The sequence below is a fragment of the Lacerta agilis genome, chromosome 8 (assembly GCF_009819535.1).
Source record: "Lacerta agilis isolate rLacAgi1 chromosome 8, rLacAgi1.pri, whole genome shotgun sequence".
Lineage (NCBI taxonomy): Eukaryota > Metazoa > Chordata > Lepidosauria > Squamata > Lacertidae > Lacerta > Lacerta agilis.
The window spans coordinates 71,885,887-71,912,267 of NC_046319.1; the positions used below are offsets into that span (position 1 = coordinate 71,885,887).

Sequence of the window (26,381 nt, forward strand, 5' to 3'; positions counted from 1 at the left end):
TGTCTATCGAAGGATACCAATTTACCACTTACTCTCTTTTTTTGCCTCTTTCCCATAACCTTTGTACAATTTTGGTGGTGGAGTTGAGCTTACCCTACAGTTGCAAAGTGGCCCAGGGCACTGAGTGCACTTTTCTTTAGATTAAACATGTCTAAATGATGTTTTTTGGTGCAATGTATTTCTTTCCAGGATTGGGTTGGGCATGAGCCAGAAAGCAGGCATCCTTCAGAATCCCCACTTCTGCAGCACCGCTCTGCAAGCAACCAATGTGTACATAATCGCATATGTTAACGTGCATTAAAACTCATTAAATATAGTGTGCAAAAATGCATGATATTACAGGAAATCACTTGCAAACTTTGCTTATGTTTGACATACAAAAAATGTATGCTAGGAGAAGTCGACACTAAAATGGTGATGAATTTTTATAACCTTTATTCCATTTTTTAAAAAAGAGGAAATATAATGCAGAAATGTGGAGAACTGAACTATTATGAACTATTATGCGGTGGGGGAATGGGAGACATTGAGAGAAATGGGCAGATTCACCAATTCCTGGAGAAAAGCCCTAGCTCAGTGAAAAGGTACATGCTGACTCTGTGGCCCAGTGCTGAATCAGGATGGAAAAAGCACTGGGCAGGAGGGCATCGCTGGTGACTGCTGGCCACTATCCAGACCCAGTTGTGCATTGTACAGACACAGCCAGCCTCCTTTGCCTGCATCCCAATAGTGGCATCTGCCGGTAAAGACACCAACCAAGAACTCCCTTGGTCAACACCACCCTTTGCTCCTGTTGGAGGGCAGTAGATGTAAAAATGAGCTTCTAGACTATGCGCAGGGATGGGGAAGACTTGTAAGTCCAAGGGCCACATTCCCTTCTGCACAGCGTACTGGGGGCCACATGCCTTTGGTAGGCAGAGCCAGAGGAACTAGCGAATGTAAAGCTCTCCTTTGCATAAGAGACTAGTTTGTGCACACACACTCAGCATTCCATCTGTCTTCCAACCAGGCAAGCTAGAAGAATCATCGAAGCACAAAGACACAGTCCAGGCAGCCAAAAGTGCTCAAGGTGGGTGAAAGGGGCAGGGAGGTGTCCAAGGAAGACTCTCAAGGACCAGACAGACAAGACCAGAGAATGGCATTTGGCCCTTGCTCTTCAGCATCTGCAGGTGGCCCTAATAATAGCTGTAAGCAAGCAGCAAAGAAGAATAGCCCAAAGCGGATTCTCCAATCTCAGCACCAACTTGGGAATCAAGCAAGGAACTTCACCAGCAGCAGCCCGCTAAGGGCTGGGAAGAGGAGTCCAAGTGATCCTGGGGTGGCACTGGCCGCCCCATCTGTGCATTTAGCTGACTTGACTTCGTGCATCACATTCCCAAATGTTTTGGTGCCTATTTCCATTTCTTGACAGGCCAGTTCGTTTGCACACCCCTTGAGGATGCTGTTTACAGTTTGTCCTGCTGCAGAGAGAATTGAAGGAGAATACAGTCATTTATCAGGAGAAATGCTTCATCTAGTAATTTCACTTTTCTATTTTGTGGGGGAGTCAGTGGCTGGGCAAGCTGGGCAGGAAACAAATTCCAAGAATGGAACAGGGGGACATTTAGCATCCTTCATTTGTCCTCTTCCTCCTTGCATGAAGGAGGATGTGTGGTTTTTCTCCCCCCCCCCCCGCTCTCTCTGTGTAAACAGCTGTATGAGAGAGGGAGAGGAGAAGGAAGAGAAGGGAATTATTGGGAGAGCTGGAGATTTAAACAATCACTAAAAATGGCAAAATGCATTTCAAATCAGTAGAGCAGCTTAATACATCAAACATGGCTGGATCACACCCTTCAGGTCTGAGTGAAGTTATGATTTTAAGGAGGTGTCTAAATGCCAATACTGCAGATGTTTGGTGGGAGTGCATTCCAAAGGGCAGGGGCCACCACACTGAAGGCCCCAGTCTTAGTGGACAGAAGTGAAGCCTCCAGAGCATTGGGCACTATCACAAATTTCTTTGCCAAAGACTGAAGTGACTGGGCAGGAGTACATAATGTAAGCCATTCATGTAGGCAAGACTTTATTTCTCAACATTTCTAGTAGCATTTTGTGCAGCTCTTTCAAGACAGGTGCTTCATATTGTTGATTCGGAACCCCCTTCAATAAGTCTTGCTGCGGGATTCTGCCTTTCCTGAAGCTTTTAGACCAACCTTAAGGGAGCCCTATGTAGTAAGCATCACCCTAATCCACTCTGGTGATCACTAGGGCCAAGAAGGGCTATAGTTATCATAGAATCATAGAATTGTAGGGTTGGAAGGTACCACAAGGGTCCTCTAGTCCAAACCCCTGTCACACAAGCCAAAGCTGTCAGAAGATACTCTGAGCCACCGAAGTCAATTGAGTTTGCAGCGATCCAGGAGCATCAACAAGGTACGTACCTGCTCCTTCAGAGAGAATGCAATCTCATACAGGCAGATTTCCCAGACCAGTGAAGCACTCACCCACAAAACCCACATTATCCCTGGATTTAAGATCAGTTTATTGGCCCCCATCAAGCCCATCACTGTGCCAGGCACCAGCCCATTTCATGCCCAGTTGCACCTGATTCAGATACTGTTTAGAAATAGAGTTGGGGGGGGGAATGCATCAATAACAGCATGCTCCACATCTCCTAATGACTTCTCCAAATGGCTGCAGAATTCCACAGCATAACTGCATAACTCTCTGATGCTGGACATAGGAATATAAAGCAGTACCCCCGATAACCATCCCACAGTGTGGTCCAGGAGGATACTAAGGTATCAAAACCACAAAGAGGATGTGGAGTAGAAGTCCCTTGCCTCTCTCTTGGTCATGGTCACCATTTCAAGGCAACCCAGACTAATTCAGCTCCAAAATCAAACTGGAATTGGTCTAGATGATTGGCGCCTTCAAAAAATGTTTACAATTGCCATCCCAAGGCCCTCTCAGTTACCTTCCTCATAAAACACCATAGGTGTGGATCAGGCTAATCTGCAACAAGAGTTGCAGAAATCAAGTTCCTCCAGCATCCCCTCATATGAACAAGTGGCTTATAGTTACCTAGGTTTGTAGTTCCAGATATCTCAAAGCATTTGGTCTCCTCACCAGCACATTGGACAGGTGGAAACTTACACTCGGCTCCAGGTGAACAAGTGGAGCATTGCCTTCCATTCAATGTGGTGTTTCTCCTTGGAGCTGGAAAAAAGGTAAGAAAACCAGACTTTGTATGTAAGAAGAACAGCGCTGCCAACAGGGGCGTTCCTAGCCCCTTGGCTGCCCAGGGTGGGAAGCCAAGAGGCACCCCTGGAGGCGGGGGCATAGCGGCGCGTGCGTGCGTCATGACGTCACGACGCACGGACACGCTGCGACGCCCCGCCCCCGGGGGATGCTGGGCTGGGGCTTCGGGAGCCTCTGCGGGCTGCAGAGAGTCCCAAAACCACTGCTGTAGCACAGAGGGGTGCCAGGCGGCGGCTTCGGGACTCTCTGCAGCCCGCAGAGACTCCCAAAGCAGCGGCCCGGCATCCTGGGGGTGGGGCATCGCAGCGTTTGTGTCATGACACACGCACACGCGGCGGCGCCCCGCCCCCGGGGGGTGCCGGGCGGGGGCTTTGGGAGCCTCTGCGGGCTGCAGAGACTCCCGAAGCCGCTGCCCGGGCCCCCTCAGGGGAGCACAAGTGGGGCAGGGAGAGGGGCGGGTCAGCAAAGAGGGGTATCACCCCTCTTTGCTGGTCTGCCCCTCTCCTTGCCCCGGCTCCGCAAGCCAGCCAGCGGTGCGAAAAGCTGCTGGAGGGCGGGGGCTATTTTCGGTGCTGCCGGGGCAGAGCCGCAGGGGCGGCCAGTGAGGGGGGTGACACCCCGACTTGCTGGCGGCCCCTGCAGCTCCACCCCGGCAGTACCGAAAATAGCCTAAAAAGAATTTTTTTAAAAAAAGTTTTTAAAAGCCCAATGGGTGGGGCCGCCACCTGATGTATCACCCCCAGCAGGGGCGCTGCCCGGGGGCCCCTGCCCCCTCCGCCCCCCCCCCTGCGACGCCCCTGGCTGCCAAGGGGATTAGGAAGAAGATCACAAAAATTAAGTGCCTCCCATTCTGCTAAGTGCCTCATATGTCTAGGACACACATTTGACAAGCCAGTGCCATGTTTCTTGCCATCTTTGGCTTCATACATGGAGGCACCATCTCACCTGAAATGACAGCCCCTTCCAAATTTGGTCTCCTCCCCATCTTTGGCAGAGGTTCCTCCTGCCCTCCCTCCTTAAACTGTCAGGCATTTGGATTGGTCCTACCACTGAACATCTGTACTCTCCCATTTCCTCACACACTTACAATTCCAGGCCAGATTTCCATGGAGCCAGGGATAGAGAACCTATAGCCTTTCCACTATTGTTGGACTCCAAATCCCATCAGCCTCAGCTAGCAGTCAGTTTCCATCCTCCCTGACCACTGGTCCTGCTAGCTAGGGATGATGGGAGTTCAAAAACAGCTGGAGACCCAAGTTTGGGAAACACTGATCTAGAGAGCCACAGGTTCTCCTTCTTTGCACAGAGCATCTTCTTAGCCCAAGATTTTCAGTCTTCTATTGAGAATCTGTTCCTGATGTTTTAGCATCCTCCACATGGCCTGTCCACTGAACATTCATCCTGATGTGCTTGTTACTTGTACAAAACTTACATGGGGGTTTGATTCTATCCCATCTTAGTTGAGCATTTGTTCTGATGCGTCTAGGGCATTGTTTTTGGTGAAGCAGTCTGGAAGAAGCGGGGGTCACTGGGCAACAGTAAAACATCAAATCAATGCCAAGGCTTCCCAAGGCGTGTGGGATGCAATGACATTTCTTTTTAAAGGAAAAAGAATGGCCACTTCTAAGCTGTCACTATTCTGCAGGTACCTTAGGTGTCTTCTCATTTTCCTGCAACCTTTAGTCTAAATCAGGATGAATCTCAGTGACCATGTTGTCAGCAAGCGACTGATGAAAAGTGTGAGGAAAGGATAAAGAGACAAGCGGTGACATACTAGGGAATCGTGTTGTTCTGCAGGCATCTCCCACACAGCAATGAGTCTCGATGGCTGTTGTTCCAAATGGGCCAAAGTTGACAATTTTGGGTCCTTTGCGGCACAATTTTGATGAGCTGCAACCCTTCTCAAAAACTTTTTGTTCTGGAGGGATCAAAAGAAGACAAATCTCATGAAACATAAGCGATAACTTTAGCCTCAATGTGGGCAGCCACCGACCACACACTCCAGCATCTTTAGCAATAATAGCATATGATCTCAAGGCAGGCCATGGGCCCATCATGCGGCAGTCTCTCGATTTCATGTTTCATTGAATCCCTAGCCCACCTCTCCCCTGAAAGGAATCCAGGTTGGGAAGCAAGAAAACATCAAAGAAATACAATCAGCAAAGAAAACAAATGGAAACCATTCAAGTACATTCACATGCCCTGAGCTGATAATGTCAACGGGGCATCTTTCAGCCATTAAATAAATGTCTAGGTTTAATAATAATAATAATAATAATAATAATAATAATAATAATAATAATAATAATTTTATTAAATATCCTGCCCTCCCTGGGTGTTAATAATGTGGGAAACAGATGCCACCTCCTCCTGGGTGTTAATAATGTGGGAAACAGATGCCACCTCACCAGGGAGAGCACTCCAGCACCACTAAGAAGGTCTGGTTGTGGGTCAGTGCCAACTGGGCAGCAGCTCTCACCAGCAAAGCCAGCAGAAGGGCCATTGCAGTTGATATTTATTTATTTATTTAGTTATTTATTTAGTTATTTATTTATTTATACATACATACATACATACATACATACATACATACATACATACCCTGCCCATCTGGCTGGGCTTCCCCAGCCACTCTGGGCGGCTTCCAACAAAATACTAAAATATAGTAATCCATCAAACATTAAAGGCTCCCCCCTAAACAGGAAGTACCGGTAGGTAGATAGTAGGAAGCCACTCCTTTAAGTACTTGGATCCCAAACCATTTAGAGCTGGGTACTAGATATGTAGCAGGCATCATTCTAATCATTTTAGCACTTTTCTCAATCCAAGTCAAGGAAGTGGCCTCTGCTTCCTTGCTTAATGCTCAACAAAAACTCATCTGCAGACAGAAGGTAGGGTAACTGGGAACATTTGGAATCCCCAGGGAATTAAACCACAGGAGGGAACCAGACTCCCCACCAAGAGGCAAGGTGAGGAGACTGCCTCATGCGACAGGGTCCCCCAGAGAGGCAGATGCAGGTAGGTGTCCATCTTTCTTCAACCCCTTGTTCCAGAGGTAGATATTCCCTCTTCTCTTCTTTCTTTCTTTTTAATTATTTCTATTGTTTTGTTTTGCATAAATCCATAAACATTTTCCATCTATAGTTTAAACTATACCCAAGTAACATAGTAAAAGAAAAGAAAGAGAGGAAAAAATACATAGTCACTAATTATCTTTTGCACCACCCATTCCCCATACTTGTTGTATTTAATTATCAAACCTTAACAATTCTTATCTTTTGAATTGACTTCTGTCCACCACCTCAATTTGAGTCATTCTATCCCTTCCTTTAACTGCCTTCTTTAGATGTTTTCCATTTCTTGGTACTGTATTAGCTTGTTGGTTATTATAATTGTTTTGTCTTTTACAAAAATTAATCAAAAGGTTTTATTTGAGAACAGTGTTTTTCTAGGTAATTTTTATAGCACTCCCATTCCTTAGTGAACTTTTGGCTTGCTCCATTCCTAATAGTTTCTGTCATTGTAGTGAACTCAATGTATCCAAATAGCTTTAGTTGCCATTCCTCCTTTCTCGGGACCTCCCCTCTTCTTTCCTGGTGGGGATGAGGGGGTACCATTGGGGGGGGGTATTCCTCAGATGCCCAAATGTCTGGGCCCTGCCCTGCTCCCCACCCAGGCAAGAGGATGTTAGACATTTGTTCAAATCTGCTGGTGACTGTAGGTCATTTCCACTTACCTACTAACCCAGCAATGCTGCTACTCAACGCCTGAAAAACGCATGTGTCTTGCTCCTGGGTGCATTGTATCATAGGTCCTGAGCATTGGCTTATCTGTGCAGTACATTGCTCACATTCCAGAGCCATTCCTGAAAGCACAGAAAATAAAAAAGTCAATGTTGTTAATTCTCTTTTCTCTTCCTCTCCCGCTTTTTTCTTTACCCAGAGTTAACAACTCAAGATGCAACTTTTATTTCACCAAAACAAGGTGTACTCAAACCCTGGGCAAGTTCCCTCTGGGTAAAATCATTACAGACCCTCCAAGTGTCCCAAACTATCAGAGACGGTCCTGGATTTACAGAAGCCGTCCCAGTTTCTTATTTGATGTTCCTCTATTCCGGGACATCCCTATTTTCATCAGATAAACATTGGAGGGTATGGAGTTATGCAACCACCAAGCAAAGGAGATAAATAACCATACAACCATACAACCTTTAGAAGACATCGGAAGACAGCCCTGTATGAGGAAGTCTTTTTTTAAAAAAAGTTTAATATTTTATTTCTTTATTTTTTTAAATCGTGTTTATTTTATTTTGCAACACAAACACACAGAACACTAACAGGAAAAAACAAAAAAACATCGCAACAGCCTCCTAACGTCTGTCCCCTCACCTGGAGAAGCAGCCTATTGCCCGCCCAATTGCCACACCAACACCGAATCAACACCATCCTTGCCTCAGACATCAATAACAAGCTGCAGACCATTTCCGGCACTTGGCATCGACCAATGCCACGTCCCCCCTAGGCACTACCCATGTATAAGATGGCCCCCTATTTAAAAAACCTAGTCTTATACACGGAAAAGTATGGTACTTTTTGCCAGAGTATCGATGAAATCTCAACCCGCCACCCCCCACTCTTTCCTCATACCCATTATCCTCTTCAGCCAGCAGAGTCCCCAGGGTAGGAAAGCTATTAAGCTGGGAGGCAGCGAAGTGCTGGGGTCAGTTAGCAAGCAGAAACCCATCAATTTCCATTGGTTTGGGAGGTCTGGAGACACTGATTGCCTGCACAGTCTCTTTTTCATATTACTTGTATGCAGAGCCCTGATATAACGTAATTACAGCAGCTTCCTCTCCTGCTCTCCAGCTCCTGTGCGGCAATCAAAGTTAGAAATTATTTCCTTGGTGGTGAAGAAGAGAAGAAGAAGAAGAGTTTGGATTTGATATCCCGCTTTATCACTACCCGAAGGAGTCTCAAAGTGGCTAACATTCTCCTTTCCCTTCCTCCCCCACCCACAAACACTCTGTGAGGTGAGTGAGGCTGAGAGACTTCAAAGAAGTGTGACTAGCCCAAGGTCACCCAGCAGCTGCATGTGGAGGAGCGGGGATGCAAACCCGGTTCACCAGATTACAAGTCTACCACTCTTAACCACTACACCACACAACACTGGCTCTCTGGTGAGAGACATTCGTGGTGGTGTAGGGTGTGGTTGGTTGTCTTTGGTTGGCTGTAGTGAGAATTGTTTCTTCTCCTTCTCCTACTCCCTAACTGTTTAAACCAATTCATGAACCAAGAACTTATACATTGACCACTAATAATGAAACATATGGTTGTAGATATATTTTCCACATTTATTATGCTGTTTTTTGTGATATACATGAGAAAACTTGGTATACTTATTCGTACAACATTCTTGTGTAAAAAACCCAACAAAAAATAGAAATTATTTCAGATGTTTAGTTTAATCATATCACTTTGTTTCCCTACTCTCCCAGTGACGGATTGAGGTTGAATCCTGACAAGACAGAAGTACTGTTCTTGAAAGACAAGGGGCAGGCTGGTGTGGAGGACTCCCTGGTCCTGAATGGGGTAACTGTGCCCCTGAAGGACCAGGTACGCAGCCTGGGAGTCATTTTGGACTCACAGCTGTCCATGGAGGCATAGGTCAATTCTGTGTCCAGGGCAGCTGTCTACCAGCTCCATCTGGTACGCTGGCTGAGACCCTACCTGCCCACAAACTGTCTCGCCAGAGTGGTGCATGCTCTGGTTATCTCCCGCTTGGACTAATGCAATGCACTCTACGAGGGGCTACCTTTGAAGGTGACCTGGAAAATACAACTAATCCACAATGCAGCAGCGAGACTGGTGACTGGGAGTGGCCGCTGAGACCATATAACACCGGTCCTGAAAGACCTACATTGGCTCCCAGTACGTTTCCAAGTATAATTCAAAGTGTTGGTGCTGACCTTTAAAGCCCTAAATGGCCTCGGCCCAGTATACCTGAAGGTGCGTCTCCACCCTCATTGTTCAGCCCAGGCACTGAGGGCCAGCGCCGAGGGCCTTCTGGTGGTTCTCTCCCTGTGAGAAGTGAGGTTGCAAGGAACCAGGCAGAGGGCCTTCTCGGTAGTGGTGCCCACCCCATGGAACATCCTCCTATCAGATGTCAAGGAAATAAGCAACTATCTGACTTTTAAAAGACATCTGAAGGCAGCACTGTTTAGGGAAGTTTTTAATGTTTAATGCTGTATTGTGTTTTTAATATTTGGTTGGGAGCCACCCAGAGTGGCTGGGAAACCCAGCCAGATAGCTGGAGTACAATAAATAAATTATTATTGTTGTTGTTATTGTTATTGTTAATCCTTACTGGTTGCAGCTAAGAGTAGGTATTTGGGAATAGTCAGCCAGGGCTCCAGCCAAAGAGCAACAATACAGAACAGGAAAATTCAGTCAAGGTCCAGGACTTCAAGGCCTGGCAATGATTTTATTTATTCCATTTTTCTGCAAACTACTTTGAGGCTTTGGTGCTGACCTTTAAAGCCCTAAACGGCCTCGGTCCAGTATACCTGAAGGAGCGCCTCCACCCCCATTGTTCAGCCCGGACACTGAGGTGAGTGAGGCTGAGAGACTTCAAAGAAGTGTGACTAGCCCAAGGTTACCCAGCAGCTGCATGTGGAGGAGCAGAGACACAAACCCAGTTCACCTGATTACGAGTCTACCGCTCTTAACCACTACACCACACTGACTCTCTCTCTCTCTCACACACACACATCCTGATTTGCAATATGTTGCCACATCAAAAATTATGAAACTGTTATCACGATATGGACTTCAAACTGGTTTTGGACAATATATTGCCCAACCCTTTTCTGCAGTTCTGCAACCAAACAATTCATACAAAAATATATTTATTAAGGAAGGCAACATATAAAATGCATTCTATTAGGGAAAGTGCTTGTAAAAAATTGTGTATATTGGTCAAAACTCCATACAAAAATGTATTATTTGGAGAATTTCTAACTAAAATGCTGACCACCACCCCCCAATTTTTTTTTGCAAATATATGTGGAGATATGATGAGCTGAGTTTAATACGTGTTGGAAAAATGAGAAACTTATGAGAACCAAAATAGACTGATTTTTCATTCCCTGTTTGAAATCCAACTCTGTTCTCCCACTGCCACCACCTGCACTGAGTGCCAGGCAAGAGTGTAGTCTCAAGATCCCTTGGAAAAACTACATTACCACAGGGCATGTTTGAGAGGCATTAAACTCTCACCTCTTCAGTCTCTGTGACTGCCAGTTGGGTGAGAATTATCCTTGTGAGGAGAAGGAAGGAAGCATAGATTCCCAACCCAATGAATGCTTAGATGTTACATCACATGGAAGGTATGTGCTCTCCTAATGCCTCCCTCTTCTTCTTTTTTATGCCTTATCAGGAAATTGTATCTCACCGAATCAGCAAAGTTGTGGCAGGTTGTAAATTTGCCACAACAGTTAGGATGCTTGGCTTCGCTTGTCTGTTTAGTTCCAGGCTTGGCTCTTTTCTCCCCCAGCCAAGCCTTTACTCTAGAAAATGAGCATGCATATTATATCACTGAAGACGGATGCACTTCCACAAGACTTGTGGAACGCCCTCCCATCCAATGACAAGGAAATAAACAACAATCTGACTTTTAGAAGACATCTGAAGGCAGCTTTGTTTTTAATGTTTGATGCTTTATTGTATTTTTAGTATTTTGTTTTCCACAGAGGACTATCTGTGAGATGAAACATGCAGCATTTTTTTCTGGGACTGCAAAGCCTCCCCACCCCAAAAAACTTTTCATACTCACCCAGGGCTATGAAGGCAGCAAGGAGGCTGATGAAAAGAGGAGTCTGCATCGTTCTAGATTTCAACTGAGAGCTGTTCACAAGCCTTGAAAACACACACACACACACACACACACACCAATCCAACCCACACTTCTGTTCTGCCTCCCTGATGCAGCTACGTGTCTGCGTATGTGTAGTTGGGAGGTGGGGAACTGTTTTGTAGAAGAGATCAGTCAAGCTTCCCGGAAAACAAGGTGGAGACATCAAAGCACCTCCCCAATGGGATACAGACCAAGTGGGTGGTAGATCAAATTTGCAAACAGGAGGTCTCGTGTACAGAACCATGCATCCCTCTCGGTTTGGTTTGATAGTCATCAACTATAGAAAACAACATTAAAAGCATGAAGGGCTGAACGCAGCCAAGAAAACTCTCCTCTCCACTGGGAGATACACAACAGCAACAGCTACTATTCTAGGCACATCCAACTCTACATCCTTTGAAAACAAAAACAGGACAGAAAGACGCCTGCCTCCCCCCCCATTTTCTTTTTCCTCTGTAATTTGAGAGGGTGTGTGGAAGAGTCTCCTACTTTGCTCCTGGCTGCAGCTGATAGCGAGGCAGTCACAGAAGCAGATGTGGCAGGCAGCCCATGTTTGAAGAAGTTTACCGGGGCGGATCACACCACGGCACGCCAGTTTGGTTCAGTCTAACCCCAGACTGCTTTTCCTAAAAATGAGGGATGGCTGCAAGTAGGCAGCACAGCACATCTGAACTATTACTGATTCCACCAACAGCTAAATCTGGCCCTTCCTCTTTAGCAGGCAGAGAGGGGATTTTCCCTTAGATGGGCATTCGCACATGGGGCCTCAGATCAGAAGCCTGGTGGGGAGATGTGAGCTAAATTTAAACAGCCTGTCCCCTGAACCGAATCTTGTTGCTCAGCCACATACAGCCCAGTGTTTGACAGATGAAAACACACCCATCCTCACAGCCGGGGCCCTCCAAAGCAGTATAATTTGTGGCAGCCGCAACTCATGCTCTTGCAATTGTTCTTGTGTGTTGTCAACATACACCATGAACTGGTCATTCCTCCATCCACCCACTCCGCAATCCCCTGGGATGGGGCTTGGGAGGCTTGTGCCAGGCTTGTGGTTTCTCCTTCCTTGGAGGCATCTAAGCAAAGGTTGGATGGTCATCTGTCATGGGTGCTTTAGCTGAGATTCCAGCATTGCAGGCAGTTGGGCTGTAGGACCCTTGGAGTCCCTTCCCAACTCTTCGATTCTATATGGCCCCCATCCACACCATCAGGCTCCAGAGGAGACCAGTTCTCACAGTGGCCAACAGGGGAGCCAACTCCTCACTACTATGAGCTGAATAAAGAGCATGAAATTCACACTCGACTCCGAGTATCTTTCAGCCAAGCTGGTGGCCATCGCTGCTTCCTGTGGGGGTTAGTTCCATAGCTCAACAATGCACTGCATGGAGAAGCACTTAGTTTATGAATAACTTGGAAATAGAATACTGCAAACCTGGAAGTAGGTGTTCCGGTTTGTAAACTTTGCCTTCCTGTTTAGTGTGTTCCGTTTGTAAATTGAGTCCCCCACTGCTAATCAGAGGCTTCCTGTTGAATCTGTCAGGTGTTGAGTCCTGAGCACCCACGCAACACAGAGGTGATATTTGGAGCTTTTGCAATTTTTTGTGTTTTTGTTTGTGTGGCTTTTTTTTTTTTTTTTTTTTTTTTACTGTGACTTGTCCCTCATTTTATGGGACTGACTTGTGACTGTGACTTGTGACTTTGTTTTTGTGACTGTGTGGAACCTAGTTCAACTACTGATTGATGGATTGTGTGACTGCAGAAATGGATAAAAGCCCCCCATCCAAACAATGACTATCATCAGTGCATGTAAGAATTTTTTTATCATCTACAATACTCTCTTATTTATTTTATAGTACAGTACATTGATTATTGCTTTCATTTTATGGATCAATGGTCTTGTTAGATAGTAAAACGCATGTTAAATTTCTGTTTTAGGGGTTGTTTTTAATAGTCTGGAACAGATGAATCCATTTTGCATTACTTTCTATGGGAAAAGCATGTCTTGGTTTTGGAACGCTTTGGTTTTGGAACAGACTTCCGGAACGGATGAAGTTTGGGAATGGATTAAGTATTTGTGCTGAATCTTCCACCATTCCATTTATTGCATGTCCTCAAATTCAAGTGTTACAAGAGAGGGAGAAAATAAATAAATAAAATAAAATAACCGCCAGAAGGCCCTTGGAGCTGGACCTCAGTGTCTGGGCTGAACAATGGGGGCCACTTAGGGCTTTAAAGGTCAGTGCCAACACATTCAATTTTGCTCGGAAATGTCCTGGGAGCCAATGTAGGTCTTTCAGGACCAGTGTTATATGGTCTTGGTGACTACTCCCAGTCACCAGTCTAGCTCTCACATTCTGGATTAATTGTGGTTTCCAGGTCACCTTCAAAGGTAGCCCCACGTGGAGCGCATTGCTGTAGTCCAAGTGGGAGATAACCAGAGCATGCACCACTCTGGCAAAACAGTCCATGGGCAGGTAAGGTCTCAGCCAGCATATGAGATGGAGCTGGTAGACAGCTGCCCTGGACACAGAATTGACCTGCGCCTCCATGGACAGCTGTGAGTCCAAAATGACTCCCAGGCTGTGCACCTGGTCCTTCAGGGGCACAGTTACCCCATTCAGGACCAGTGAGTCCCCCTCACCTGACCGCCCCCTGTCCCCCCCCAAACAGTACTTCTGTCTTGTCAGGATTCAGCCTCAATCTGTTAGCCGCCATCCATCCCCCAACCACCTCCAGACACTCACATAGCACATTCTCCGCTATTCACCACCCACTCTCTGCATGCCATGGATAAGAGAGGGAGAGGGAGGAGCAGGGTAGGGCACTAACTTAGTCTGCTTGATGGGAGAGAAGCTCAGCTGCAGTGCCTCAGGGGAAACAAAGGGTGTGGGGAGCATAAAAAAGCTTGAGATGGAGAACATGAGCGATGTGGCCTTGTAACACCATTCAACAACAAGGAGAACCAGCACACATTTCTCTCCCCTCCTCCATGGAGAAACAGGGAACATGTTGGAATACCTAGGGCCCCAAATAAGGATCCTCCACCCAGTGTCGGGACACTTGGTCCTCATTCCCTGCCAGAAAACCCGGTTCACCAGATTACGAGTCTACTGCTATTAACCACTACACCACACTGCAGAGGAATATTTGAGGTCACTGAAAGAGTCAAAATGGCTTTAGGACTGTTTTCCTGTACTGTTTCAGACATGTGGTTTATATATTTACTAGTACATTAACCCCGTTAAATTAACGGACGCTAGAACATATGTGGTCAAACTGTTGCCCTAGCAACGTTGGGGACATGCGCAGAGCTGAGCGGCTCTCGCTTATCTCATTTTTTTTCTAAAAACCGAGCAGCTCTCGCTTGACATCGCTCGCCCGCCACCACTTGTAACGGCCGCTGCCGCTTAGAAGTAAGTCCACGCAAGCGCGCACCCGCCACGTGCCCGCACACACCCGCCGCTTCAACAGTTTCGCCCGGCCGACCAAAGTCTCTGCGCTCCAAGTCCCAACGGCTGTTCGTGGGGCACATGCGCAGCAGCGCAATCCCACGGACACAGGGACTGGATGCAGATACACTTGCACTTTATTATAGGTGATGTATGTGTTTGCCTGGTACATTTATGAACAATGCAGACAGGAAAATGCTGGTTGCTGATAGAAGCTAACCTTCTTGCCACACACAAATTTGGATGTCAAGCTGGTGATTCATCCTGTTCCCCTGCTCCCATTTTGCTCTGCAGTTTGAGAATGAATTTGAAAGTCTCCCACTTTGCTGCTGACTGGAGTTAACGGTGAGAAGTCATGGAAGTAGATGCTGCAACCAAGTACTGAAAGAATTTTGTTTGGGGAGGTCGCTGCACTACATGCCAATTTATTTTGTTATAAAATCTTGTGTTCCTGGCCTATGCTCTGGAAGACCCATGACAGTAAGTGGCAAGGAAGATATGCATTATTTGCCCTAGCAACAACAGCCTCTACCCCTCCCTTTCTCAGATACCTTTAAAGGGAAATGGAGTATTGTTTTATCCAGAGTTCTGGGGGCGGGGGGGGGGGAGTTGCGTTTGGGTGGTATCAGTGTGAGCCAGGAAGGAGTGCAGGGCCTCAGATGGGAAATCAATGAGAGACGCCTTCTAAATTTAAACAGCCAGTTCCCAAAAGTAATTCTGGTTGTGCAGTTACATAAAGGCATGCTGTTGTAACACGCCCATCTTCGAAACATGATCTGCACGTTACTGGGGATGTACTCCTCCTGTGTTTCATCTTCGTTTACTGTAATACAGCTGCTTCTTCACTCTCATCCAACCCACGCACCCACCCAGCAATGGATGGGACGGGACGGGACGAGATTATATATGTTGTTTGTCATCATTAAAAATCTATTTGACACAGAGAAGGGGAAGTGCTGTGTGTGTGTGTGAAATCAACATCAGATAAAATGTTTCCACAAACCAAAATAGACCTCAGAAACTGAGAAACATGAAGAAGTGGCAAGCTGTGTGCATTCCATGGTGCCTTAGGGTAGGGATGTGTGAACATGTCTTAATCCATTCCGCTATTCATTTTCATCCTGTTTTGTTTTCATTGGTCTGTTTTGCACAAGACTTTTTCCATTCACTGGCACAGAAATATACTGGTACCTTCTTCTCCACCTTTTTTTTTTTTTTTTGGCAAATATTGCAGGAATACGATAGACCTTCATATCTCAGTCATCAACAGGTACTCCCTCGGCCGTGCGCTGTTGCTCCCGGGGTGACGGAGCAAGCGGCGGCATGTGGGGGTGACAAGTAGCAGCCCCTCCCACCATTCCCACGCGCTGCCGCTCCCTCCGTCACCCCAGGAGCAACAGCGCACAGTCGAGTGAGCACCCCGTCTGTGCAGCGCTGCTGCTCCCAGGGTGACCAGTGGTGCGTGGGGAGTGGCAGGAGGGGCTGCCACTTGTCACCCCCATGCGACGGCGCTCGCTCCGTCGCCCCGGGAGCAGCAGCACACAGTGCGGTGCTGCTGCTCCCGGGGCAACGGAGCGAACAGTGGCGCGTGGGGGTGACAAGTGGCAGCCCCTCCCACCATTCCCACATGCTGCCACTCCCTCCATCACCCTGGGAGTGGCAGCGCACAGCCCAATGACGGAGTGCGCCTGCACGACATTTCGCGCAGGCGCACTCTGTCGTCAGACCGCCGCTTCCACGGCCTCCTTTTGAGCCGCAGAGCTTAAAAGGCTTAAAAGGGGGCTCTTCGGCTTAAAAGGGGGCTGCGGAAGCGGCGGCGGCACTCCCAGAAACGCCCTTTGCCCAGGAAAGTAGGGTTAGGACTGCAGCCTTGCTTACTTGATTTCATTGTTCAGTCTAAACTCTGTGCTATTTTTCTAGAAAAAGAGGTGCCGGAGCTCACCATGAACTTCTCCCTTGTTCCCTGAGAATGGCAATGGGCTCTGAGAGGTGGGCTTTGGCTGAAAAAAAGCATTCGTAAAGAATAGTTGACCTTTTGTTCATGCCCTGGATTGTAGGCATATTAAATATTTTACAAACACTCTAATGTGACTTATTAAAGTCATGTTTGTAATACAGTGGTACCTTGGGTTACGAACTTGATTCGTTCTGGAGGTCCGTTCTTAACCCGAAACCATTCTTAACCTGAGGCGCGCTTTCGCTAATGGGGCCTCCCGCTGCCACCGCACAATTTCCTTTCTCATCCTTGGGCAAAGTTCGCAACCCGGAGCAACTACTTCCGGGTTAGCGGAGTTTGTAACCTGAAGCGTTTGTAACCCGAAGCGTCTGTAAACCGAGGTACCACTGTACAACATTTTACTTCATAAATGTGTATTTTATGCAGGAAATAGCCATGTTTGCCTCTGCTGAAACATAACGCTTGAATGAACTTATACTTTAAATATTTGTAGTAAATATGACTTTATGTTTGACACCTTGAAATCCTCAGGTTTTAACTGAGGAGCATAGGCAAAGACAACAGGTTACAAAAGAGAATATTCAATGTGAAGTGAACATTAACGAATTGTGCATCCCATTGGGATTTTTAAAATGCACCATAAGAAAGCAGATTAAAACTACAATCGTAACCCCACCTAGTTGGGAGTAAGCCCCATTGAATTCAATGGAATTTACTTCTGAGACATAGGGTTACAACCCTAGTTCCTGTAGGATACCTGCAGCAGCAAACAACTTATACGCACACAAAATCAACAAAAAACAGCAACAGCAAAAAAAGTAACAAGGCCCCTGTCTGGACAGCTGCATCAGTGAAGATGAAAATGATGTAGTTCTAAGAAGTTTGGGGTATTCCCCACAGAAAATGTGCTGAGGAGACAGATCCCAGGAGGACTGCATCCTCAACTCAGCAACTGGTGAACAAGGCAGCACAGGACTGAACTCTCCTGCTCTCAGTCTGGAGGGGGGAAGGAGACAAAGCATCTCTTTCTTCCCCCCACCCCTTCCTGACCAAACATTTAAGTATGGTTCTTAAAAAGCTAATTAAACATTAACCTCTACCCCAATTGCCTTGGGTCCAGATCTGGGGTGAGGTTGGCAGTCCATGGGTTGGCCTGGATCACGTCATGTGCCTACCTGCCAACATTTCTCCAATGAAAATAGGGACGTCTTATTTAAAAAAAATAAAATTATTATTAATAATAATACAGTGGTACCTTAGTTTTCGAACATCTCTGTTGACAAATGTTTCGGTTTTCGAATGCCGTAAACTTGGAAGTAAATGCTTCCGTTTTCGAATGCGCCTCGGAAGTCAAACGGCTTCCGCTGAGTGTATATGTTATTTTTCTGAATTTTCTCTATTAAATTTGCAGACTCAAACAGTCTTCCGGAATAGATGACGTTAAAAAACCAAGGTACCACTGTAATAATAATATTTATACCCCGCCCATTTGACTGGGTTGCCCCAGCCACTGTGGGCAGCTTCCAAAACATATAAAAACATAATAAAACATTAAACATTACAAAACTTCCCTATACAGGGCTGCCTTCAGATCTCCTCGGCTTGGGGGTCGCAAAATTCCATACCCTCCAACATTTATCCGATGAAAATAGTCCTAAGGAAAAGCAGAACATCGGAAAACAGGATAGTTTCTGTAAATCCAGGACTGTCCCTGGAAAACAGGGGCACTTGGAGAGTCGGCATGAGTGTGCATGTTGTGTACAGCCCTATTATGTTATGTACACTATGGTAGACTTGTCGCTGCAGAGGAGAGAGATCAAGTGAAGCACTTTATCAGCCAGGACGGGAGATTGGGTGGAATGCAGGAGGACGACACTGGAAGCAGCAGTGTACAGAGGAAAAGGGTTCCCAGCCAGGAGTGTTGGTGGTGAAGACAGGCAGCATTCTTCGCAGAAGGGGCTGCATAGCATTCCCTGACTGTGGACAGTGTGTAAGTGTAAACACCAGCAAAAACAGCCATTCCCTTGCTATGCTCGCAGACGCTGGGCACAGCACAACCTCTGGCTGAAAACCTTTCATTTGCAGCAGCTGCAAAGCAAAAAGAGGGGCAGGGTCGTGTTGCATGGATCCTTCATTTGCTTTTGTTTTTCTTTAATCTCCGCACATGGAGTTCTGTTCTGAGCTCCGTTAAGTTCCGATCAGTGTCATTGCCTTGGTGTAAGCTGAAACCTTCGAGTAGAATTACATCTGATCTACTCTTCTGCAAAGCCAATGAATTTTCTTTGGGCTGCTTCTGGTTTTCTTGAACTCCCTGGACTCCTAGGCCCCATCTGGGCTATACATTTAAAGCAGTATCGAGTCACTTTAAACACCTGCAGTTTTCCCCAAAGAATCCTGGAAACTGTCATTTGTTAAGGGTGCTGAAAGGAGACTCATGTCCCCCTACAATTCCCAGAATAGTTTAACAATCCATCCCTCTTTTCAGGGAACTCTGGGAACTGTATCTGGGAGGTAGAGGGAATAAGGAGTTTGCCAAGAACTCTCAGCACCCTTAAGAAACTACAGTTGCCAGCATTCTTTGGAGGAAGCCAGGACTTTTTATAGTGGCAAAAGATAGACATAATATATTACAAGGACAGCAAGAAACATTACGGACAGAATAACTGTCACACACAGAAAGAACAAGGAGAGAGTTTGAATGCTTCACCTGCAGCTTTATAAATAATTTAATGTGTCAATACGAATGGAAGTCGTTAAAATTGCAGTTGCGGTATAAGGTATTATTTTGACTGGAGTGTAACTGAAATTTATAAGATTTTGGAACGCAGAAATAAAGTAAAACATCCAACCATCAATTCTAGCATGGGGGGGGCACCCAAATTGTACAATTTGGCATCTGAATGATTGGTATTACTAATTGTATTATAATTTGGCATTATTATAATGAGGCTATTATTGGGTTATTGCAATTGAAAACTAATAAAAATTATTATCAAAAAAGAGGACTGTTTATAGTGGCATGATACTGCTTTAGCCCTGCTCCTGAATAGAGTTTTTGGGAGAAGGAGTAAGTTACAGCAGCATAATTTGCCCCCGTTTAAATTGCAATAGCTTCTTAGAGTTTATGTTGCTCTCTCTGTACCACAAACCCACTGATGGCACCTCTCTTGATTCATCCTCACGTGGAAAAGAAATCCATCAACATCCCAGCTTGGTCGCTCTGGCCAGTTTTGTGTACAGTGGAACCTCTACTCACATACGAAATCCGTTCCGGAGGTCCATTCGTGAGTCGATCTGGGTCACTGGTAGAAGCGCCGTTCTGCACATGTGCAGACAGTAGAAGCTGTTCTGTGTGTGCGCAAATCACGGCAAACCCAGCATTTACTTACAGGTTTGCCATGGTCGTGAGTCGAATTGTTCGTGAGTAGGGGCGATGGTAAGTAGAGGTTCTACTGTAGTTCTTAAAGTGTGAGACTAGGAGCTGGGAAATCGTGGTACAAATCCCCTCTCAGCCGTGAAGCTCATTGGGTGACCTTCGGCTAGTCATCTGCCTCTCAGTGTAACCTGCCTCACAAGGTTGTTGTGAGGAGGAAATGGGGAGGAGGGAAACTCTGAATGGAGCTCCTTGGAAAAAAGGTGGAGGTATAAATGAAATAAAAGATAAGCATTTAAAGCAGTATCATGCCACTTTAAAGAGTTGCGGGTTCCCCAAAGCACAGAACTACAATTTGCAAAATTCCCACAAAAGAGAAGTCGACTATTAAACCACTATGAGAACTGTAGCTCTATGGGGAAAATAGGGGTTCTCCTAGCAATGCTTGGCAACCTTAACAAACTACAGCTCCCAGGATTCTTTGGGGGAAGCCATGACTGTTTAAAGCAGCATGATACTGCTTTAAACATATATTGCAGATGGAGCTGTGTACTGGATTCTTAATTTCAGGGTTGTGGGTTCAAGCCCCACATTGGGCAAAGATTCCTGCCTTCCAGGGGGTGGGGGTTGGACTCGACGATCCTGGTAGTGCCTTCCAACTTTACAATTCTATGATTTATGTCAGTTGAATTCAGCTCTCTTCCTCAGCTTTGTTCCCTGCTGACTTACCGTCTACTGATTCCAGAATGCCTGTAATGTGAATGCAGTGGTCCCCCAATCCAGTACAATCCATGGATCCTTCAGGTTCACACGAATTCTAATCTTTTGCATAGCAAGCTGGGCAGGTGAAGCCGTTCCTTGTAGTATTGACTGGGGGTACTGAGAGGAAGAAAAGGGAATACAATCGCAGGAGTCAGAATGCAACAGAACGAACCCAAGAAAGGATGGATCAATTAACCCTCCAAAGCCCACGCTATTCAACACCTTTCCTCCCAGGCTTCAGCAGGTAGAAACACATCTGTAGCAAGATCCACTGGGATGAGCAGGGCTAGGATCCAGCAGATCTCTGCCTGAGCTGGCAGTTTCCCGGCACAGCCAGGCAGTGCTAGCTTAGCTCCCTCATCTTCACCAGTGCAGTGCTAGCTTAGCTCCCTCATCTTCACCTCAGCCAGAGATATGACAGCATTTCTCTCTCATCCTGGCCCAACCAGGCCCCAGTTGGGTGAGCTGAGCTGGGTGAAGGCTGGACCAAAGAGGGGAGAGTTAGGCTGGATCCTAAGCCCAATCAGCTTGGTCACGTGACCTGGCAATATGGCATAAATTAAGCAGAAAAAGGGTGCAGTAACTCAAACCCTATTTTACAGGCTTGTTTCCCCCACTGCCAGGCTTTGGTTGCTCAGCCAGCAATAACACCTGAATCAAATTTGTATTTTGTGTGCCTTCTGCTGGCTTAATTTACACTGGACCTGTTTAACACCCACTTCTTCAGTGTACAATTAGTCGTCTGCAGGAGGGGGAATTTGGTCTGTTTTTGTTTTATTTTGTATTCTTAGTTTCTAGTTTTCTGTTGTGAACCAACCTGGGGTCTTCAATTGAAGGGCAGTACAGTTGTACCTTGGAAGTCGAACGGAATCCATTCTGGAAGTCCGTTCAACTCCCCAAACATTTGGAAACCAAGCTGTGGCTTCTGATTGGCTGCAGGAAACTCCTTTAGCCAATCGGAAACTGCGGAAGCCCTCCGGACGTTTAGCTTCCAAAAATCGTTCAAAAACCGGAACACTCACTTCCACACTTCTGGGTTTCAATTGTTTGGGAGCCGATTTGTTCGGGAGCCATCCAAGGTATGACTGTATACAAATTTAATAAATAATAATAAAATGATGATGATGGGGAGGGAAGAGTTGCAGCATGACTGTGGTACCCACGGTCGTTTATTCATTTTGCAAATGTGTCCGTGGGCTTCAAAAAGGTTCCCAGACCCCTGCTTTAAAATGAGCAAAAGAACTCTACGGAGTCCTTGTCATTTATTACAGCACCCCCTTCAGGCCTGGAGGTGCATCTTCAAAGCCAGGCAAGTACAGGAGATACGTACATTTAGCCAGTTGCTTCTGGCAGCTCTCTCTCTTACAGCACATGGCGCTTCTTCGCAGCATGATCCCAGGCCCAACGGTCATGGTCCGGATGCCAGCTTTGCAAGCTCTGTGCCCAGTGCAGGACTTCAAGGCACCTGCAAATGCCGCTACGCCTAGACGAAGAAAGAAAGAGTTTGAAAAGGGAAGGATACGCTGGTATATCAGTGCAGGGCTGGGCTGAAGGAGAATCAGAATTAACTATGAGGTCTCCAGAGGTCCGTTCACACATTACACCAAACTGTCTCTGCACATGCATAAGTGTACATGTTGATTTTTAATGTTTGACATTTTATTAAGTTTTTATATGTGCTGTAAGCTGCCCAGGACGGCTGGACGGGCAGAGGATAATAATAATAATAATAATAATAATAATAATAATAATAATAATAATAATAATAATAAATTGCTTATGCTGTGCCCATCTGGCTGGGTTTTCCCAGCCACTCTGGGTGGCTCCCAACATAATACTAAAAACACGCTAAAATGTCAAACATTAAAACTTCCCTAAACAGGGCTGCTTTCAGATGTCTTCTAAAAGTCAGGTAGTTGTTTGTTTCTGGTGGGGAAAAGAGGGGGCAAATTGCATTAGAAACATTATTTCCATATATGCCTAGAAATCTGTTGAATCCTAATGGCTTTACTATCAAAATAAAAACCAGAAGGTATTAATGCTAAGAAGCAGTGACACCTACTGGACAAATGTCAGAAGATAGATTTGTATGGTTGAGTGCAGTTAACAGTCTCTAGAGTCTTCTTGGCGTATGAGCTGTGGTTAATTAATTCAGGTTTACTTGTTTTAGGGCCCAAAAGATCTGAATGTAAATTAAGGAGTGAAGGTATGTTAAATTATGTTGAGGTATGTTAATTTATTTAGCAAATTTCTACACTGCTTTTCAGCAACAGAAAGTTCCCAAAGGGGTTCACACCTGTCCTCTCCTCCTAAAGACTAAAATTAGGAATGGATCAGAAAGTGTCCAGGCCAGGAGGATAGGGCTATAATAAATATATCTCCTGTCCACTCTTACCAACCCTACTAGCTTGAAGCACAGTTTTGGAGGCAGTCAGAACAATAACATAAACAACCAGTTATGCACTGATACTAACCCCCCCCCCCCTAATGCTGGTCTTTTGTATGGAATTGAAGAAAGCACCCCTATCTGAAATCTTTAATCATAAATATGATGATGACTGCTGCAAAAACAATACGGTGTGAAAAACGGGGGGGGGGGGAATCCATAAGTCCCACCTATAAGGGAGCAGTTGCAGAAATGTTTAGAAATGGCAGACCAAGTGATTTAGCTGATAGGAGAAAGGCGACTTTCCAGCTCGATGAATTGGTAGAAAGATAGGCTTGTTTCATCAATTGCTGGAATGAAAATTATGGAAATGTGAGTCTTGAAAAACCTTTCTTTCTTTCTTTCTTTCTTTCTTTCTTTCTTTCTTTCTTTCTTTCTTTCTTTCTTTCTTGTAAATAACGGTTTGTATACAGTTTGACATACTGTTTATTGTCTAACAATAAAAACAGATAGGCTAGATAAGAGAAATCGATCAACAACTGTGAGCCTTGTCTCCTTTGCCTACCCAGGGTGGTCTCTCCTAAAATGCTCGCGCAAGTGTCTTCCCCCAGAAAGCAAGGTTGCATCTTCCCATGGCAGATCTCCCCGCCTGCAATGCAGACTTCGCAGGACATCAGATCTGCTGGAGAAATAAAAAAGCAGCAAGTGCAGTTGGAGCTAACGTCACAGAACCACATTCACAGTCACATATTGCTTTTCAACTGCTGAACACACCCACTCCCTGCCGTCCTACCTGAAGCACCTCAAGTTGCTACCTTATCTGAGAGGAAGACTGTTTCTCTTATGGGAGCTTTGATGTCTCGCAGGGCTTTGATGAACCATTAAGTAAAATAAACATGTGCTTTGGGCAACAAGGGAAGGGGGCACCACAGAAATTTTCCACTTCTGGATTTTTAGCATTAACGGTCACAAATTTCTCAGCTAAGAGTTCATTTTCTCAGTTGAATTATATTAAAAATCCCAACAGAATAGCTATGCAACAAGGCAGGCTGGATGCCTTATCTCGACTAAGTACAGAAGCGGACATGTCAACGTAAGATTAGTTTTGAGGATCTAATCAAAGGCTTTGCAGTTAGAAAAAGCAGGAGATTCCCCCTTCCAAATATAAATAAAATGGAAGTATACAAAAATAAACATTATTTTCCACCTTATTAAAGGTTTTGTTCCATTTCAAATACTAAGGGGTTTTGTTTTTTTGCGTATTATTGATTATATTTTCAATTAGATATATTTGGGGGCTGCAAAATCTTTTAGGGCCTCTCAAGGTCTTAATCTGGCACTGATGTCTTGAGACTTAAGCGTTTAACTGCAAAGTAAGGTTTCATCTGGACTCTTTCACCTCCGATCCTTATTCTCTCTTGGTTGAACATTTTTTTAGGTGCTTTCTTCGCTTCCCCCTTTTCTTACATTAACATATATTATTGTTTACTCATTGCACTTGCCATGATTCTCGCCTTTGCATGCCTTTCAGAAGCTTGTAATTATTCATATCCTCTTTGTGTACTTACTGTGATGCCCGTGCCATTCATTATCTCTGTTATGTGTCCTTGTTTCTTCTAGATGCTGTACACCTGTTAGAATGAGAATAAGCACCTGATTTTAAAAGATAAATTTAAAGCCTTTTTCTATTGACAAAATCCCTGAGGAAAGCTTCAGAAGTGGCTACTGATGTAGAGACGTGGGGAGACAGGCCCTTCCTTAAGGCTTGGCTGAGTGGCGTGGCGCGCCACGGTGCCCGCCCACCAGGGGGCACTGCCACGCCAGACAGCTAATGTCTGGGAACAGCTGCTGGCGGCACATGCTGCTGCTGCTCCTCTTTGGTAAATGGTAAGGCTGCACCTGCAAGCGAGGCGCTGCGGGAGCCAGCTCCAGGTGCCCACGTCATGCCCCCCACCAGCCAATCTGGCTGGCGGGGGGGCGTAGTTTGCCGTGCTTATATGGCTTTGTTTATTAAATTTGCATACAGTTCTTCACCCGTACATCTCAGGGTGGTTCACTGCATAAAGTTACAATATATTTAACAACAAAAACAAAATACATAGTAATATATAATAACAAAAGGAGCTATCCTGCCCGGAATTCCTGGCCTAAGCTGGCTCAGCCAGCTGCCTGCCCCCTAGCAGCTCCCACGCCAAGCAAAAGGAGAAGAGGCGGTGGCCGCTGCACCGGTTGAATTCAGGCCTGTGGCTGATCCGAGGTAGGGGGGATGGGCGGCCGTGGCGAGACGGAAGCTGGCCAGGCTGCTCCCTGAGCCTATTTCGGAGGTGCACGAGCTCTAGGCCAGAGGCGGTAGTGAGTCCGAGGCAGCCAGGGAAGGCGAGGGGTCAGCGGCGGAATCCCTGCACAGCACTCCACTTCTTCTCTCCGTGCATTTGCGCCCCATCTCAAAAGATGCACGGCCCGTCCGAAAATCCCCTCCTTCCATAGGGGCAGGGGCATCGCTAGGGGGGCAGGGGGCAGGCTGCCCCAGGTTCCAGGGGAGGGGGGTGACTCTCAACATGCAACCCCACAACTCATAAGTTGCTCAGTGCAGCAGCTGGCTTACACAGCACACACTTTGCTTTTTCCTTCCTGTTGGGAAGAGCCACAGAAGCACAGCTCTGCCCAGCCAGGCACATTTCACGAGGGCACTGCCCTCTCAGGGGGTACAAAGGTGCCATCTTCAAGGGGTGACATTTGGCACCTCCACCTAGAGCCTCAAGCACAAGCCAGAGCAAATCCAGTGGCTTTGGGCTTAGGATTCATCACAGCACTGCAAAAGCATTAGCTGTGCTTGCTTCACTCACTCCACCTGGACCTGTGGTACCATCCGCCCACACCCCTTCAAGTCACAGTGAGCATTTTGCATTCCCCCACAATGCTTTGCAGTAGGGTGGGGGACAGGAGCCCGGCCAGCGCTGCAGGGCCACGCTAAAAGTGGATCAGCGATGCTCAGGTGGCTCCGCGGAGGTGGCCGGCCACTTTCCACCAGGGCGCGCCACCAAGGCTGTGCCTTGCATAAAGCAGGCAAGCCCGGCTCCTTCCACCCAGGGAACAAGCGCATGGCTGCTTCTGCACTGCATGGGGGGGGGAGATGGCCCCCTCCCCGAGCAGTTCCACTTGGAGGACGTCAAATACCGTCCTCTCCCCAGTACCCCCAGACTGATGTCACTGACCCAGAGGAGCCTCTTCAGTGCACCTAGTTGGAGCTGCTTGAAGGGGGGAGCTTAGGGGGGATTTTGGCAGGGGACAGTGGTACAGAGGTTTGAG

At 46.3% G+C, this 26,381-nt stretch overlaps 1 protein-coding gene and 1 pseudogene across 1 annotated transcript; both read right to left on the reverse strand.

Moving 5' to 3' along the window:
- Window positions 1-450: 450 nt before the first annotated feature.
- LOC117051649 (phospholipase A2 inhibitor and Ly6/PLAUR domain-containing protein-like) lies at window positions 451-11,442 on the reverse strand. Its single transcript, XM_033158224.1, has 5 exons — window positions 11,068-11,442; window positions 6,974-7,102; window positions 5,012-5,155; window positions 3,061-3,195; window positions 451-1,460 (listed from the first exon to the last, which is right to left on the reverse strand). Exons 1-5 carry the CDS (start codon window positions 11,420-11,422, stop codon window positions 1,252-1,254), a joined length of 972 nt encoding a protein of 323 aa, XP_033014115.1. The 5' UTR covers window positions 11,423-11,442; the 3' UTR covers window positions 451-1,251.
- Window positions 11,443-18,323: 6,881 nt separating this feature from the next.
- Window positions 18,324-23,698, reverse strand: LOC117052028 (annotated as a pseudogene).
- Between the last annotated feature and the right edge of the window lie 2,683 nt (window positions 23,699-26,381).

Excerpts from the sequence above, each read along its gene's own strand:
- LOC117051649 (XM_033158224.1), bottom strand. The coding sequence starts at position 11,422 with ATGACTATCAAACCAAACCGAGAGGGATGCATGGTTCTGTACACGAGA. Across the intron at positions 7,103-11,067 it reads TGCTGCCTTCATAGCCCTGG|GAATGGCTCTGGAATGTGAG; the intron begins GTGAGTATGAAA and ends CTGTGCTTTCAG. Across the intron at positions 1,461-3,060 it reads ATCTGGAACTACAAACCTAG|CAGGACAAACTGTAAACAGC; the intron begins GTAACTATAAGC and ends TTCTCTCTGCAG.